Genomic DNA, 14,141 nt, shown 5'->3' with positions numbered 1-14,141 from the left:
CTCTCAGAGACTAGTGGGACAGTCAAACTAATTCCCATCCACAAAAATGGGAAGCTCTACAAAACCTAGTTCTGAACTACTTAGGAAGGAGGCTGGTTTGGTCAGAGTACTAAAGACCAGGCCCCTGGATTAATAATGAGCTTCATGTTTGGGCCTCAGTCTCCTTATCTATTCTAGGCAAAGAGTGGCAAAGTGCATACTCTGTATCCTTCTCACCAGTATTCTCAGGTATTACCTTTTCAGCAAAAGCTACCCTTCCAGGATAACCTAGTGGCACTAAAAAAATGGGGAGACCCGTCTTTCCAGTAAAGCAGAGCATGATGGATAGAGGACAGGTGACTATATAAAATCTGGGGGGCCCTATCTGGTTTGGCTCAGTGGATATCAGGGGTCCTCAAACTATGGCCCGCAAGCCACATGCAAATACAAATATTGTATTTGTTCCCGTTTTGTTTTTTTACTTCAAAATAAGATATGTGCAGTGTGCATAGGAATTTGTTCATAGTTTTTTTTAAACTATAGTCCGGCCCTCCAATGGTCTGAGGGACAGTGAACTGGCCCCGTTTTTGAGGACCCCTGGGGTAGAGCCTGAGCCCTCAGACTGAAGGATCCCAGGTTCAATTCTGGTGAAGGGCACATACCCAGGTTGTGTGCTTGATCCCCAGTAGGGTGTGCAAGAAGCAGCCAATCAGTGATTCTCTCTCATCATTTATATTTCTCTCTCTCTCCCTCTCCCTCTCCTTCTCCCTCTCCCTCTCCCTCTCCCTCTCCCTCTCCCTCTCCGTGCCTCTCCCTCTCCCTCCTTCCTTTATAAAATAATAAAAATATTTTTTAAATAAAAATAAAATAAAATTTGTGGGGGAGGCTGCACACCGTTGTAAGAAGACCCGAGACTAGCTGGCCCCTGCATTGGCTGCCAGGTTCTATCTAGCCTGTCCACTGTTTAATTTCAGTAATCACAACTGTAATTTCCCATGTGTGAGCTTGAGCCTTTCTAATACGAGCAGTATCCTGTCCTGTCTCTCTAAGGACATTAATTGTCTGAAGTTTTTCTTATAAACTATTTCTTCAGATCAGAATTCATGTTGAGTTGATACATCTTTTTATGACGTTATCTTTCTTCAAATGTTTGATAATTTTTTATGATATGCCTATCTTTGATTATCAAATTTCCTTTTAAGAATCGTGTAGATTCTGTATCTATTTTATGCAGCTTGCTTCATGTGATTATTCTGGAAGGGTGGGTCCTACTCTTCGGTGGGATCAGCCGGTGGTAACTAATATTCGGGGTTGGAGAACTCACCTTTTCTCCTGGGTATTGTCGACTCTGGGGCCTTGCCCTGCCTCTGTGACTCAAGCACCAGCTCTTGAATTACCTCATGGGTTGAGGACCATGTTGCTTGACCCAGCTGGCTGTTCTTGATGCATATCAGACCTTCTGCATCTGCTATTCCACAAAGTAGGCCTCCTCAGTCCATCTCTGTCTCTTGGCCATTTTTCTTGTCCCTTGTTCCAACATAATAGTCTGGATTTTTAGGACCTGAGGCAAGAAGGGGTTACTGCAACTTGTACTTGGTCCTTCATTTTCAACTAGAATCCTTGGAACTTTTTTTTAAGTTGTTCTTTTGAATAGGTAACACATTCACATGGTTCAAAATTCAAAAGATACAAAGGGTGCACTCCAGGAACTCAGCCACACAATTACCTTCTCCAGAGGTGACGATAGTGTGACCAGCTTCTTAGGAATCTTTCTGGAAGTAATGTATGCATATATAAGTAACCTGCACATTCTTTTATACATGTATACATTTAATGTATACATTCTTTATACTAATTGGAATCATATTGTACTTATGGTTTTGTACCTTGCTTTTCTTCACATAATAGTAGATATTAGAGATCATCATAAAAACTTCATCATTTTTAGTAGCATGTTAGTATTCTATTATATAATATAGTTGTACACTTTAATTTATACTTTATTTTTCAAATTTTCTTTTTTAAAAACCTCACAATCTGACTCAAAATGGAGGTGAAATTATTCAAGAAGATAGGAGACTCTTAATAGCCATGATGTTAACATTCTGAAATTTAAACCCAGGTCTGTCTTTCACAGCCACTCCTTTTATTCTCCCTTCCTACTGAAAGGCACCTGCTGTCAACATTACTTTTGACTTTTTACCCATTTGCTTCTTGATTGAAAGTTGTTGCCAAGGTTTTGTTAACCAGCAGTATGTGTCAGGAAGGGTTTGGTTTTGACCTTCCCAGGTTTTCCCTCCACCCCCATCCTATTTTTCTTCACCTGTTTTCTCAATGTACAGCTAAATCCTGTGGGCTCAGCCACCTGTCAGAAGTGGAGTTCAGGTGGAACCAAGGGGAAGGAGAATGGCAGCGCTCCCTCTTCTGTGTTACCAAATCTCTAGCAACAAGGCCTCCATTCTCTCTTGCAGTTGAAGAGTCATAATGAGAAACTGGACAAGGAACAGGCAGCCCTCGAGAAGATAGAATCCAAAGCAGATCCAAGGTAAGAGGTTTCAGCATGTGTTTCTTTTCTCTGAAGAAAGGGACTTTGCCAGTACCTGGTGGCTTAATTGGTTGGCTTACAGGACTAAGGAACAGGGGTTATGCTTTTGTCCTTGTACAGGTCACTTCATCTCATGTGCTACCCAGAATGTGCCTGTCGCTCAGGCACATGCTGAGATGTGCTTGGGCTGCCTGTTCCTCCCAATTGCCCTGGGGATCAGAAGCAATATGTTTGGAGTTTTAATTATTTTTTCATTTTTCTGTTTTTAAAAACTAAGTAATACATTCACAGTACACAAAGGCATATGGTGAAAAGTCTATCTCTCCCACCCCATCCCCCAGACACCCAGGAGTCAACCATTGTTACCAGTTGTTAACAGCACTCACTTTAGCCGTGTCTCCTTGGGAGTAAAGATGCAATTTTTTCTGCCAAAAATCAGCCTCTGGTTTTTTTGTGTGGGATTTTTTTTTTCCATTTTAAATTAATTGTCTTTAGACTATTTAAATTATACAGATAAAGCACTTACATTTGATGTCACGAAGCTGTTTGGGTGGTGAAATCTCTGAAGTGTCTGTCACTTACTTGAATAAGATAGTTAGATCATTATGCTTCAGGCCCAGATTGAGCGGTTCTGGGTTCGATGGACATTTTAGCAAGGAAGTGCCCACAGCTTACTTGACTTTATAATTAGAAAGCCCTCTGTCATGATATGGAGCAAAAGTACTATTAGATACTTGACATTCTTATATTCAAATTAGTGTGCTTAATGACCTTAAGCAACATGTTTCCTTTTCAGAATGAATATTAAAAATGGTTTTCCATACTGTCTATGCTTTGAATACGATTGAGTAATTGGTATCATTAAGTATATCCAGTATTTTGAAATTCGTTGATGTTTCTGCAGTTGACATTTTAATTCTGGTTTCTGTAATGTTTGTTTGGATGCAGCTAATGGAGTCTGGCATATAAATGAATAATAATGCCAGTCTTAATCACTTGTGGAGAACCCATTAGACACTTGGGAGAGACAGAGGAAATTAAAAGGGAGTCCTTTTTTATCTGGGGACTTGGTTTTAGCTGTGATTCATAAAATCATAATAGCTTGCCATATGTCATATTTTTGGTCTTTTCAGTATTCTGCAGAACTTGAGAGCACTTGTAGCCATGAATGAAAACCTGAAAAGCCAGGAACAGGAGTTTAAAGCACATTGTCGAGTAAGTTTTGCTTGGTGTCAGCAGACATTAAGCCAGGAATCTTGTAAAATCTCTTGCTTTCCCTCCCCTTGTCCTGATGTGGCATCCTATCCAGGTGCAGTCAGAAAAGGAGATTCCTGTCCTAGCCGGTTTGGTGTTTGGCTCCTCAGTTAGAGCTTTGGCCCTTGGACTGAAGGGTCATGGGTTCGATTCCGGTCAAGGGCATGTACCTTGGTTGCAGGCTCGATCCCCGGCCCCAGACAGGGCATGTGCAGGAGGCAACCAATCAATGTGTCTCACATTGATGATGTTGCTCTCCCGCTCTCTTCCACTCTATAAAAACCAGTGGGAAAATATCCTTGGGTAAGGATTGACAACAACAACAAAAGAAAGAAGGAAATTCCTCAAACAGCTGTGTAAGATGAATAGAGTACTGTGGTAGGTACCCTCTGAGGACACCGGGTGTGCCAAACAGTCTTACAAACAATATTTTCTAATTTATAAATGTATTTAAAAGAAAAGTCTTATCAAATATAAAGGAATAATATTATATAAAAGCAGGGATGTCCTGAAAACCTGGGATATCTATTCGTCAGGTGTGTAAGTCCTGTTTCTGCCATTTGAGGACTTGGTGTCTAGTAGTGGGGGTGATGGGTGCACAAGTGCTCATGACCAGCAGGAGGCAGGAGGTGCAGCCCTGCAAGCTCTGTGTAACCTCCTGAAAAAACTTTCCCAGACTGAAAGTTGGAGATCAGGGCAGCTAGTTCCTAACAGACTTTTTGTCTTAACATAAACTCACAAAATATGAAAATAAGACTCTGGGTCAAGTTAAAAAGTGCATCCAGTTTCTAGCTTGCCCAAGTTTCATAAACATTTGTATCCCTTTTGAAGGAGGAAATGACACGGCTACAGCAGGAAATTGAAAACCTGAAAGCAGCGAGAGCTCCAGGTGGAGAAGTAAAGGTAAAGGCCCTGCAGGAGTCCTCGAACTGTGAGGCGCTGTTATGCTCAGATTGAAAAGTTTCATGGAGGACTAGCCAGCGAAAGGACTGGCTGGAAAGACAAGTTTCCTTAACCTGGTCCTCTGAGCGCACATTTCTCAGCTGGTTTCATCACATGATTTATTTAGATTTCTATCCCTCTCCTTTCTCTTCCTTCTGGTGGGTGAAAGACAGCAGTGGGTGTGGACGGCAGCTACTCCAAACGAGAATGGCCAGATTATAATTCTTCCTCTTCCTCCTTCAGGGAAGGGGTGTTTTCAGGAACTGCCTGAGCTCTGCTTCCCACTCAACCTATTCTTCTCTAAATTTAGGACCACCTTACTCCTTTCACCCTCCATTCCTGCTAGGGACATGCCCCACCCTTAGAAGGCAGCACTGAGCAGAAGCAGGGGAGCAGTGCTGGGTTACTATCAGAGCTCCGGCAGCAGAAGCTTCCTGCACTGAAGGGCATGCCTGGCTCTCTGAACAAAGACTAGGTCTCCTGAGGAGCTAGTGTGGGTTTCCATCAAGCATTAAATTATAGTGCAAGGACAGAAAAAAGTCTCTCACCAGTATAAGCACTGCTGTGTTTGTTTTCCCTTCTCACACTTGATTCAAGGCTTATTTCCTGAGCACCCATGTGCTTGGGTGTGAGAGTTGGACATGGTCTCAGAACTCATCGATTGCACCATCTGCCTCATAAAAATAAGGAACTTGGGGCAGGGAGGGGAAGAAACTTGTGCAAGCCAATTGGCAGGAGCGCTCTCAGGCCCTTTGCTTAGGGACTGAGAGGGACGCTGCCATATCAGCAGGGAGATGCCATGCCGCCTGCCTGGCATGTCATTTCAGCCAGACCACACTACTCTCCCCTCCTGTGAGAAGGGGGAATAGCAGAGTGTGTCTGTGCCGGGCAATGGTGTCCTGGGACTATCATCACACGGTCGCCTCTCCAGTTGTTACTAAAGTTTTTAACCTTTGAGGCTCAAATCGTCAGCTCAGTCAGCTTCTGAGTTTGCATACATCACAGATTTTTAGGATCCCGTTTCTCTTCTCATCAATCACATCTCCTTAGAAGGATTATTACATTCAAAGACAAGGTTAGCTTATTTGTAACTGACAGACATTTAAGAACAATTTAAAATCTGGGGCTCATATAGGACTGTTCCCTTTCAGTTCCCTGATCAGACATGGTTGGTGAACTGTCCCCCACACCACTCCTTCCTACATCTAGACCCTCAGCTTCTATCGCATTTGCCTTCCTGTGAGTTGTTTCTTACTGTTTACCATTTCAGACCCTCTCCAGTGGAGAGCCAAATGATGCCCTCACCCCCATGATGACTCATAATGTAAGTACCTTCCCATTATCATGACTGCCAGTGTTCTCTGCAGGTGTGGTGGCCAGCTTTATACTCTCCTGTGACACTTTCTCATGCCTGCTTTCATTTTCTCTACGGCCATCTCCTCATCTGGAATATTGGGAGCATTGACCCATTTTGCACACCTGGTCCCTCAGATGGAGGCAGGGTCTCACCAGGGCTGGCCTTGAAGGCCACCATTCTAGGGAGGGTTTCTCCTAGCACCTTGTGCAGGAGTGCTGTCTTTACTCTGGCACCTCTGCTGAGAAAGGGGAAGCCTGCATTGGCCGTACAAGCTGGTCACAACCCCTAGGCTCTGGGGCGGTGGGGGAGGGAGGGGGTGTTGGTGGGAGGGAAGAACACCTCTCTTTATTGAACTACATTCCAGGGTCAGCAAACTATAAAGGGCCAGGTAGTAAATATTTTTAGCTTTGTGCACCCCTCCACTGTAATGGTCATAGTCAGTAGGTAAATCAAAGGATGTGACTGTGTTCCAATAGAGCTTTACTTACAGAAATAGGCAGAGGCAGATTTGGTCTAAGGGCTGTCAGATTTGGCTCTTGGGCTGCAGTTTGCTGACCTCTGTGCTGAGTTAAACTAATGCTTCCAGGACTCCAGCACCCCAGGAAACCTTCAGGAGAAAGAGAAAAGGGAGAGGAGGAGGAAGAGAGAAGCAGGAAAGCCTCTAATCGTTTTCCTTCTTTAGGGTTTCTTTTCCCTTGGTGCCCTTAGAGCATGAGCTTCAGGACCCCACTATGAAGTCTGTGGGGTTTGCCTACAGCTGAGCCCTGTGGAGGAGACTCTGTTCTCTCTCTCTCTCTCTCTCTCTCTCTCTCTCTCTCTCTCTCTCTGTATGTGTGCGTGTGTGCACGCGCGCGCGCATGCATGCACACGCATTGGGTAGGGGACACTTCTAGCCCCCTTGTAGCTTTTTCTAACTCAGCAAACCACCTAGCAATGTCTCTTACCTCATTGGGTTCAGTGAACTGGCTACTTTCTCTCTTAATTCATTGTTATCCAAAAGGACTGTCCACAGTGGCAGGAATATTCTGTATCTGCACTGTCCAATACAGTAGCCACTAGCTACATGTGTCTACTAGCACTTGAAATGTGGCTAGTGCAGTTGAGAAACTGACTTTTATTTCAGTTAATTTAAATAACCATATGTGGCTAGTGGCTATTATATTGAACAGTGCAGCTCCAAATAGAAACATAGAAAGCAAACCAGCATCACCTCCAGACACAAGAGGTTCTTCAAGTCATGATCGTCTCCTCCTCATAGTTTGGTTTTGGTGTGGGAGAGGGAAGGGCGCATGGATTTGGGAGATATTTCTCTAAAAAACACTGGTTCCAGCCTGGATCCCAGAAGAAGGAAGAATTGTTAAAAGGGATGTTAAAGGGTGTCGAAGGCCTCACATGACATAGGATGCAGACTCTTAACTTGGCCATTTGAGAAAAGAAATTTGGGGCCTCAGGATTGGGGAGAAAAGGTAAAAAGCATTCAACTTCAGAGATTTCATCAAGGAATGAAAGTTCTCTATTCCCAGGTAACTGTCCTCTTTCAATTTTTAGGAAGACCTAGACAGACGATACAATATGGAGAAAGAGAAACTTTATAAGATCCGTTTACTACAGGTGAGTAAAAACAAGAGCACAGAATTACATAAATGCGTCTAGCTGGGCACAAACGTCTGCAGCAGAACTTGAGAGTTTCAGTCTGAGAACCAGAGAGACTCAGTACTAGGCTGCTGTTTGCTACCCTTCTCTCTGGAGAGTAGCTCAGTGATTTAAGGTGTTGGTAATAAGGCCTTATGCGGGTGTGTTACTTTCACTGTCATCTTGTTTGATTTGGCCCTCACCCTGGGTGAAGAGGGGGTATTATCCTCATTTTCTATGTGAAGAAATTGACTCAAATCTATTAAGTACTTGACCACGATCAAGCACCTGGTAAGTGCCAGAGCCAGCATTCAGGTTCCTGTGTTCTTGTCTAAGAGTTTCCTCTAAAACTAAGTGCCCACTTCTCTGTCTCAGTTGGTAACTTGGAGGTGTATGAGGACATCAGACATGGGGGATGTGGGTTTAAAGTTGGCTCTGAAGCCAAATTCACACAGAGTCTGAATCACATTGGACAGTCCCTTACATTGCCAAGGCCTGGCTCACGGCAGCTCAGAATCCAAGGATCAAGTTGTGTTGCACTCTGGCCCGGGCCTTCTTTCCGTTCTCTGGGAAGGGAAGGCAGGTGCTGGCAGGAATGGCCAACAGGTAATGGGGGCCTGTGGGACCTGTTTTTCCTATCTCTGGCTCTTATTTGCTGAACTGTTAGGTTAAATTCAGTTGAGTCAAATTTGTCCTTGATATGAGGGCACTATACTAATCTTTAAAGAGACACAGAATTAATTAAAATCAGGACAGTACAGCTGTGTATTTGGAATTTTTTTTTACTGTGTCATTACTGTATATTTAGTGTTGCATTAAGTCCCAGGAATAGAAAATGGGATGGCCCATTTTCTGGGATCTGGCTGATTCTTTGAGGACCAAGATCTGGACCAAGATATGTCCATACATCGAAGTACAAGGGAGCTTATATGCAAATTGCAAACTGTATAGCTTCAGACTGGCTAGAGGGAAGCTGCAGTGAAATCATAAGGGCCTGAAGCAGGGCAGGATTGGTGGAATGGACAGAAATGAACCACAGGGGAGAGATTGGGGAGCTGTATCCAATGGAACTGATTGATAGGTGAGAGAAAAAGAGGAGTCAGGGATGGTGCTCTGGTTTCTGCCTTGGGCAGTAGGGTGGATACCTGTGTTATTCATTGAGAAAAAGCATTAAGGAGAAAGACTAGGGCTAAAGGGGGTGAGAGTGTGACTAAGTGTTAAGTGAGATCTGTTTGGGGCTTTTAAAAGATTGGGGTATTCAACTATATAGAAATGTCCAAGAAGTGATGGGTGTTGGGTCTGATGCTCAGCATAGTCTGGACTGGAGGTCAGGTGTCAGCGCTGTGTATGTGGTTATCGAGGCTGTGAAATGTAGGCCAAGAAGAGGCCTTGGGACTAAGCCCTCTAAGAAGAGACTAAGGGAAAGCAGGAGTCATAAAGCAAGAGCCCACTTAGTCCTGAGACTGGAAATGGGGGGCGCTGAGCGACTTCTTCCAGGCAGCTGTTCAGACCAGATGGGCAGCCCAAAGCAAGGAAAACATGAGCACAAGGTCTCATGGGAGCTGAGCAGAGAGCTCAGTAGAGAGAATGGTAAGTGTTGCTAGAAGTCAAGAAAGCTAGAAGCTGAGAATTGCCTGCTGGCTGTATTGCAAAAAGGATGACATTGGCAAGAACAGTTTCAGGGCGGGTCTTTGAAGAAGCCAGCTGGAGTGTGGGGTGAATGATGACTGGAGGGAAGTGGGGAGTTAGAGGAACAAAGGGTATGTGGCTCTCAAGAAGTTTGGCTGTTCAAAGGAGAAAGGCTGGCAGCTGAAATGTGATTAGGGTTTAAGGAAGGGCTTTTTAAATTTTATTTAATGTATTTTTATTGATTCTCAGAGAGGAAAGAGAGAGAGAGAAACATCAGTGATGAGAGAGAATCATTGATCGGCTGCCTCCCTGCACGCCCCACATTGGGAAACAAGCCCTCAACCTGGGCATGTGCCCTCAACCACTGAGCCATGCCAGTCAGGCAGGCAGGGCTTTTTTTATTTTTAAGAGTGAGGTGCTTGACATATTTAAGTACTGGTGAGAGGGAGGCAGTAGAAAGGGAGAGGTTAGAGATATATGAAAAAGAATGAAGAGTATCTTTAGATTCCTAAAATAAAAACAGGAGTCAGAGCCTGAGCACCCATTGGGGATGTAGCCTTGGCCAAAAGGAGAAATACGTCTTCCCCTCGTACCAGAGTGGCTGGTGGGCTTCTATTTGGAGGCTCATACTTCCCCAGTGATACGGAGATCCACCTCTGCCGTTGTGAGTGAAGCGGGCCTGGGGAGTGGAGGACAGGTTGGCACAGAGGAAAGGCAGCCCACTTATGCGGAGGGGGAGCTGAGCGACTTCCCCCAGGCAGCTGCCCTGCTGGGGAAGGTGGTGCTCAGAGCTGCCTGCCTCAGGAGCCTCTGAGCTCCCCTGCACCACACCGCACTGCTGTGTCTCCCCAGATGCAGTCAGAGAGGCACTTTGCAATATACCCTAGTCCATGATAGAGAGAAAATACTGGAGAGGTATTTTAGGTTTCAGTTGTGGGAGTTTTTCAATCAGGTGAAGGGATTTGGAATTTATATGGAGGCAGCAAGGAGGCATCAGTTCCTTGTCACCTGGTGCTGGTGGGATTGGCTACTCTAGAGTCCTTTAGGGCCTAGTAGGCTGGCTGGGTGCTCTGGCCACACAGCCCATCCCATTCCTTATCCTCCTTCCTTATCCATTAATTTGATGCCTTCTGGGGTTCCAATCACAGTCACACCTTCTCCGTGTATTGCAAACTCAGAATCTGAGACAGGGACCTCAGGCCAACAGCAGAATTTGGGGCCTGCATTCCAGGACATGTGGTTGTGCTCAGGGTGGGTGGCAGGCAGTGTTTTGGCTCCCTAGAAAACACATAAGGCCTTTTATCAAATAGTGTTGTCTCACCCTCCCTTTTGCATTTAGGCTCGAAGAAATCGAGAAATAGCAATTCTGCATCGCAAGATTGATGAAGTGCCCAGCCGAGCCGAGCTAATACAGTATCAGAAGAGATTTATTGAACTCTACCGCCAGAGTAGGTGCATCAACCACTGATGAGCTCGGGATGCTGGTCCTGGGAGGGACAGGAGGCAAGGGTCTGTGTCCCACTTTAGGACAGTGGAGTATGCACCATAGCACAGTCTATGAAAGTAGCCACTGGAAAGGGCTCCGTTTTATCGTCAGGCCCACTCAGCACTGGTTCCACGGAGCCCCGGTGGGTAACTGACAGTCCTGAAGCAGCACTGAGGTGCTCTTACTGCCCTCTCCATGAACAGTTACTCTAATTGAGTTCTTAGAATGTTTTGAACCAGCCCTCATCTCAACCAGCCATCTGGCTCCACTGAGCTCCCCATCCACTTTCCAGCATTGCATAGAACATCGTGACCTCATTATCTCTAGGTCAGTTCTCATTCCTTGTCCTTCTCCTCCAGACTTTCTGGCTTATGTGGTCCTTGCCTTTACAGCATCATATTCACCCCATAATCCAGGGCTGGATCTCCCTTGGCCTGAATCAGTGACCACATCTCCTCAGGCTCAGAGTGGCCTTCAAAGCTGTCATTGCCTTTCTGTGCTACCGCCATATCTGTTCTTATTTGCATCACAGATCAGCTGAATGACCGTTGGCTGGTCTGCAGCCTCTTCTGCAAGTCTCTCATCCACACATCTGACTTTGTTACTTCTCCCTCTGCTGGCAAATCTTCAGGAGCTCCCCAGAACCTTCTAAATAAAGCCTCTACTTATTCTTACAGGGGTCCGCCCCAGTCTAAGTGACTGCTGGGGACCCCTTTCTTGCTCTGAGTCCACAGTTTGCCTCACCAGTCCACACACTGCCTCTGAACACACCATGCGTTTGGACACCTGAGGCCTTGACTCCTCCTGCACCTGGCTCAGACCCTTCCTCCTCTGACTGACAAAATCCTTCAAGACTCCTGGACCATCGCCCCTTCCCTAGGCTCCCACTGGACACCTCATGCTCTGTAGCCTCCCTGTCCTGTATTTCCTCTTGGTCACTGGGGTCATTGTTCAGCCAAGCGGGGCGCCCTTAGTCCACTCTACATCATGCTGCTCTGTCTGCTCCATTTCTGAGTCATGGTCAAGTCCATTCCTTTGGGACTTGTGCTATAGCCACCTTCTCATCACTGCTTAGAGTCTGACCCCTTCTCTGCCCTCCTGCCTGGGAGACCTTTCTCAAACATAAATTTAATCATTTACATTCTTGCTTTAATAGCTCTAGCATTTAATAATTCGCCATAACTTGTTGGGTAATCTTCAAAATCCTAAATGCCCTGATAAAGTCCTCCATCACGCAGGCTAGAGTCACTGATTGGCTTCCCCTACAGTCCCTCCATGCCTTTCCCCTCTCAGGAGGATATCTGAGTCTTGGCCAGTGAGCTGGTCCCCAGATCCAGTTGCCACTGTCCTACAGGTCCTGGCAAACTTCAACTATTCTTTTTTTTTTTTTTTAAATATATTTTATTGATTTTTTACAGAGAGGAAGGGAGAGAGATAGAGAGTTAGAAACATCGATGAGAGAGAACCATCGACCAGCTGCCTCCTGCACATCCCCCACTGGGGATATGCCCGCAACCCAGGTACATGCCCTTGACCGGAATCGAACCCGGGACCTTTCAGTCCGCAGGCCGACGCTCTATCCACTGAGCCAAACCGGTCTCGGCTCTTTTTTTTTTTTTTTTTTTTTAAATATATTTTATTGTGTTTTTTTCTTACAGAGAGGAAGGGAGAGGCATAGAGAGTTAGAAACATCGATGAGAGAGAAACATCGATCAGCTGCCTCCTGCACACCTCCTACTGGGGGTGTGCCCACAACCAAGGTACATGCCCATGACCAGAATCGAACCTGGGACCTTTCAGTCCGCAGGCCGACGCTCTATCCCAGTGACGGCCAACCTCTGACACGCGAACTCATTTTTTTCGTTGATTTTTCTTTGTTAAATGGCATTTAAATATATAAAATAAATATCAAAAATATAAGTCTTTGTTTTACTATGGTTGCAAATATCAAAAAATTTCTATATGTGACATGGCATCAGAGTTAAGTTAGGGTTTTTCAAAATGCTGACACGCCGAGCTCAAAAGGTTCGCCATCACTGCTCTATCCACTGAGCCAAACCGGTTAGGGCTCAACTCTTCTTTAAAATCCACCTCAGATTTTGCCTTGAGAACTTGGCCTCTGAAGAGTCTTCCTGGTTTGGTCTAGAGCACTGTAACTGCTGGAGTCCAGACTCGTGCTTCCTTTCCCATGTCTACCCCACCATCCTGAGGGTCACAGTCTTTATCTTTGACCCAGGTGCTCTGCTGCAGGTAGCAGCAACGGCAGTTTCTCAGCAGACAGTAACTTCTGCCTTTAAGTTAAATCTTTTCCTTTTTCTCCCCTGCCTACTTTAAAACTTTTAAAAATATTAATAATGCCTTGTACCTGTATAGCTCACAGAGTAAATTTCACATGTTAAGGTCATTTTGATAGGACATTTTTACACCAAAGACATTTTTAATCAGTTGTACCAGAATATTTACATCATTTTTTTAAAAATTATCATCAAATACTTGCATCCCCCAACCAGTCCTTGAGCTGGATGGAGTAATGGGGACAGCTACATTCCTGAGCAATAAAACTAAAAGTTGACTGGTGCGTTTACAACAGTGACTATCAACTTTGGCCACCCATTGTAATCACCTGGGTCCCATCCCCAGAATATCTTATTTAATTGGTCATGGACTTTAAAAGCTCCTCAGGTGATTCCCCTTTTCAAGCAGGATTGAGTACCACTGTTCTAAAGCTTTTAGCAAGAATAATAATACTTTAAATTGACTGGTTCATAGTGTGATTTTTATGCAAATTATACACTTTGATGTTGGAAACATTTTTTCCTGTTGCATCAAATACTTATATCAGATTAACTTCTGTTACCAGATATGTTCAGCAAATTTCCCCAACCTTCCCTGTCTTTGAGCTGCACGGCTGGAGGAAAACACAGCTCTTACTGAATATAAAAGTTAAAAGTTGACTGGTTTAAAGAATCGGATATAAATGTTAATGGTAGTTGCCCAAGGAAACCATAATTGCTCAGGCCTGCTCTGCTCTCCTCTTGCAGTGTCCTGCTCCAGAGGCAACCTGCTTTCAGGGACCTGGAGCCCATGGCCTAGACCCCACATAGTCTTGGCTGTGCCTGATAACCAAGCGGCATCAGATTTTTAGCTACAGCTACACTGGGTGCTCAGCTTGGGCTCAAAGCCTGGCTGTGAACCCAGGTCTTGGGGTTTTATCTCTCTCTGGGTGGCTGTATCTTACGGGAATTTAGACCCCTGAGGAGGTCACCTAGGTTCAGAGCTATGTGGGTGTGGGAAGGGAGGAAGCCACACAAAGAGTT

At 45.0% G+C, this 14,141-nt stretch overlaps 1 protein-coding gene across 1 annotated transcript in view; it reads left to right on the top strand.

Moving 5' to 3' along the window:
* CCDC93 (CCC complex scaffolding subunit CCDC93) overlaps window positions 1-14,141 on the top strand; it is a 95,318-nt gene that overhangs the window by 68,272 nt on the left and 12,905 nt on the right. The window contains exons 14-19 of the mRNA XM_081096413.1: window positions 2,451-2,524; window positions 3,658-3,739; window positions 4,610-4,681; window positions 5,991-6,044; window positions 7,626-7,688; window positions 10,678-10,786. Of these exons, the coding sequence (XP_080952539.1) occupies window positions 2,451-2,524; window positions 3,658-3,739; window positions 4,610-4,681; window positions 5,991-6,044; window positions 7,626-7,688; window positions 10,678-10,786 (454 nt within the window). The remainder of the gene's footprint in view (window positions 1-2,450; window positions 2,525-3,657; window positions 3,740-4,609; window positions 4,682-5,990; window positions 6,045-7,625; window positions 7,689-10,677; window positions 10,787-14,141) is intronic.

Source organism: Myotis nattereri (assembly GCF_964212035.1).
Source record: "Myotis nattereri genome assembly, chromosome: 7".
NCBI classification, from domain to species: Eukaryota; Metazoa; Chordata; class Mammalia; order Chiroptera; family Vespertilionidae; genus Myotis; species Myotis nattereri.
Note: the sequence above shows the minus strand (reverse complement) of the source record. Positions and strands in the feature narration are given on the sequence as shown.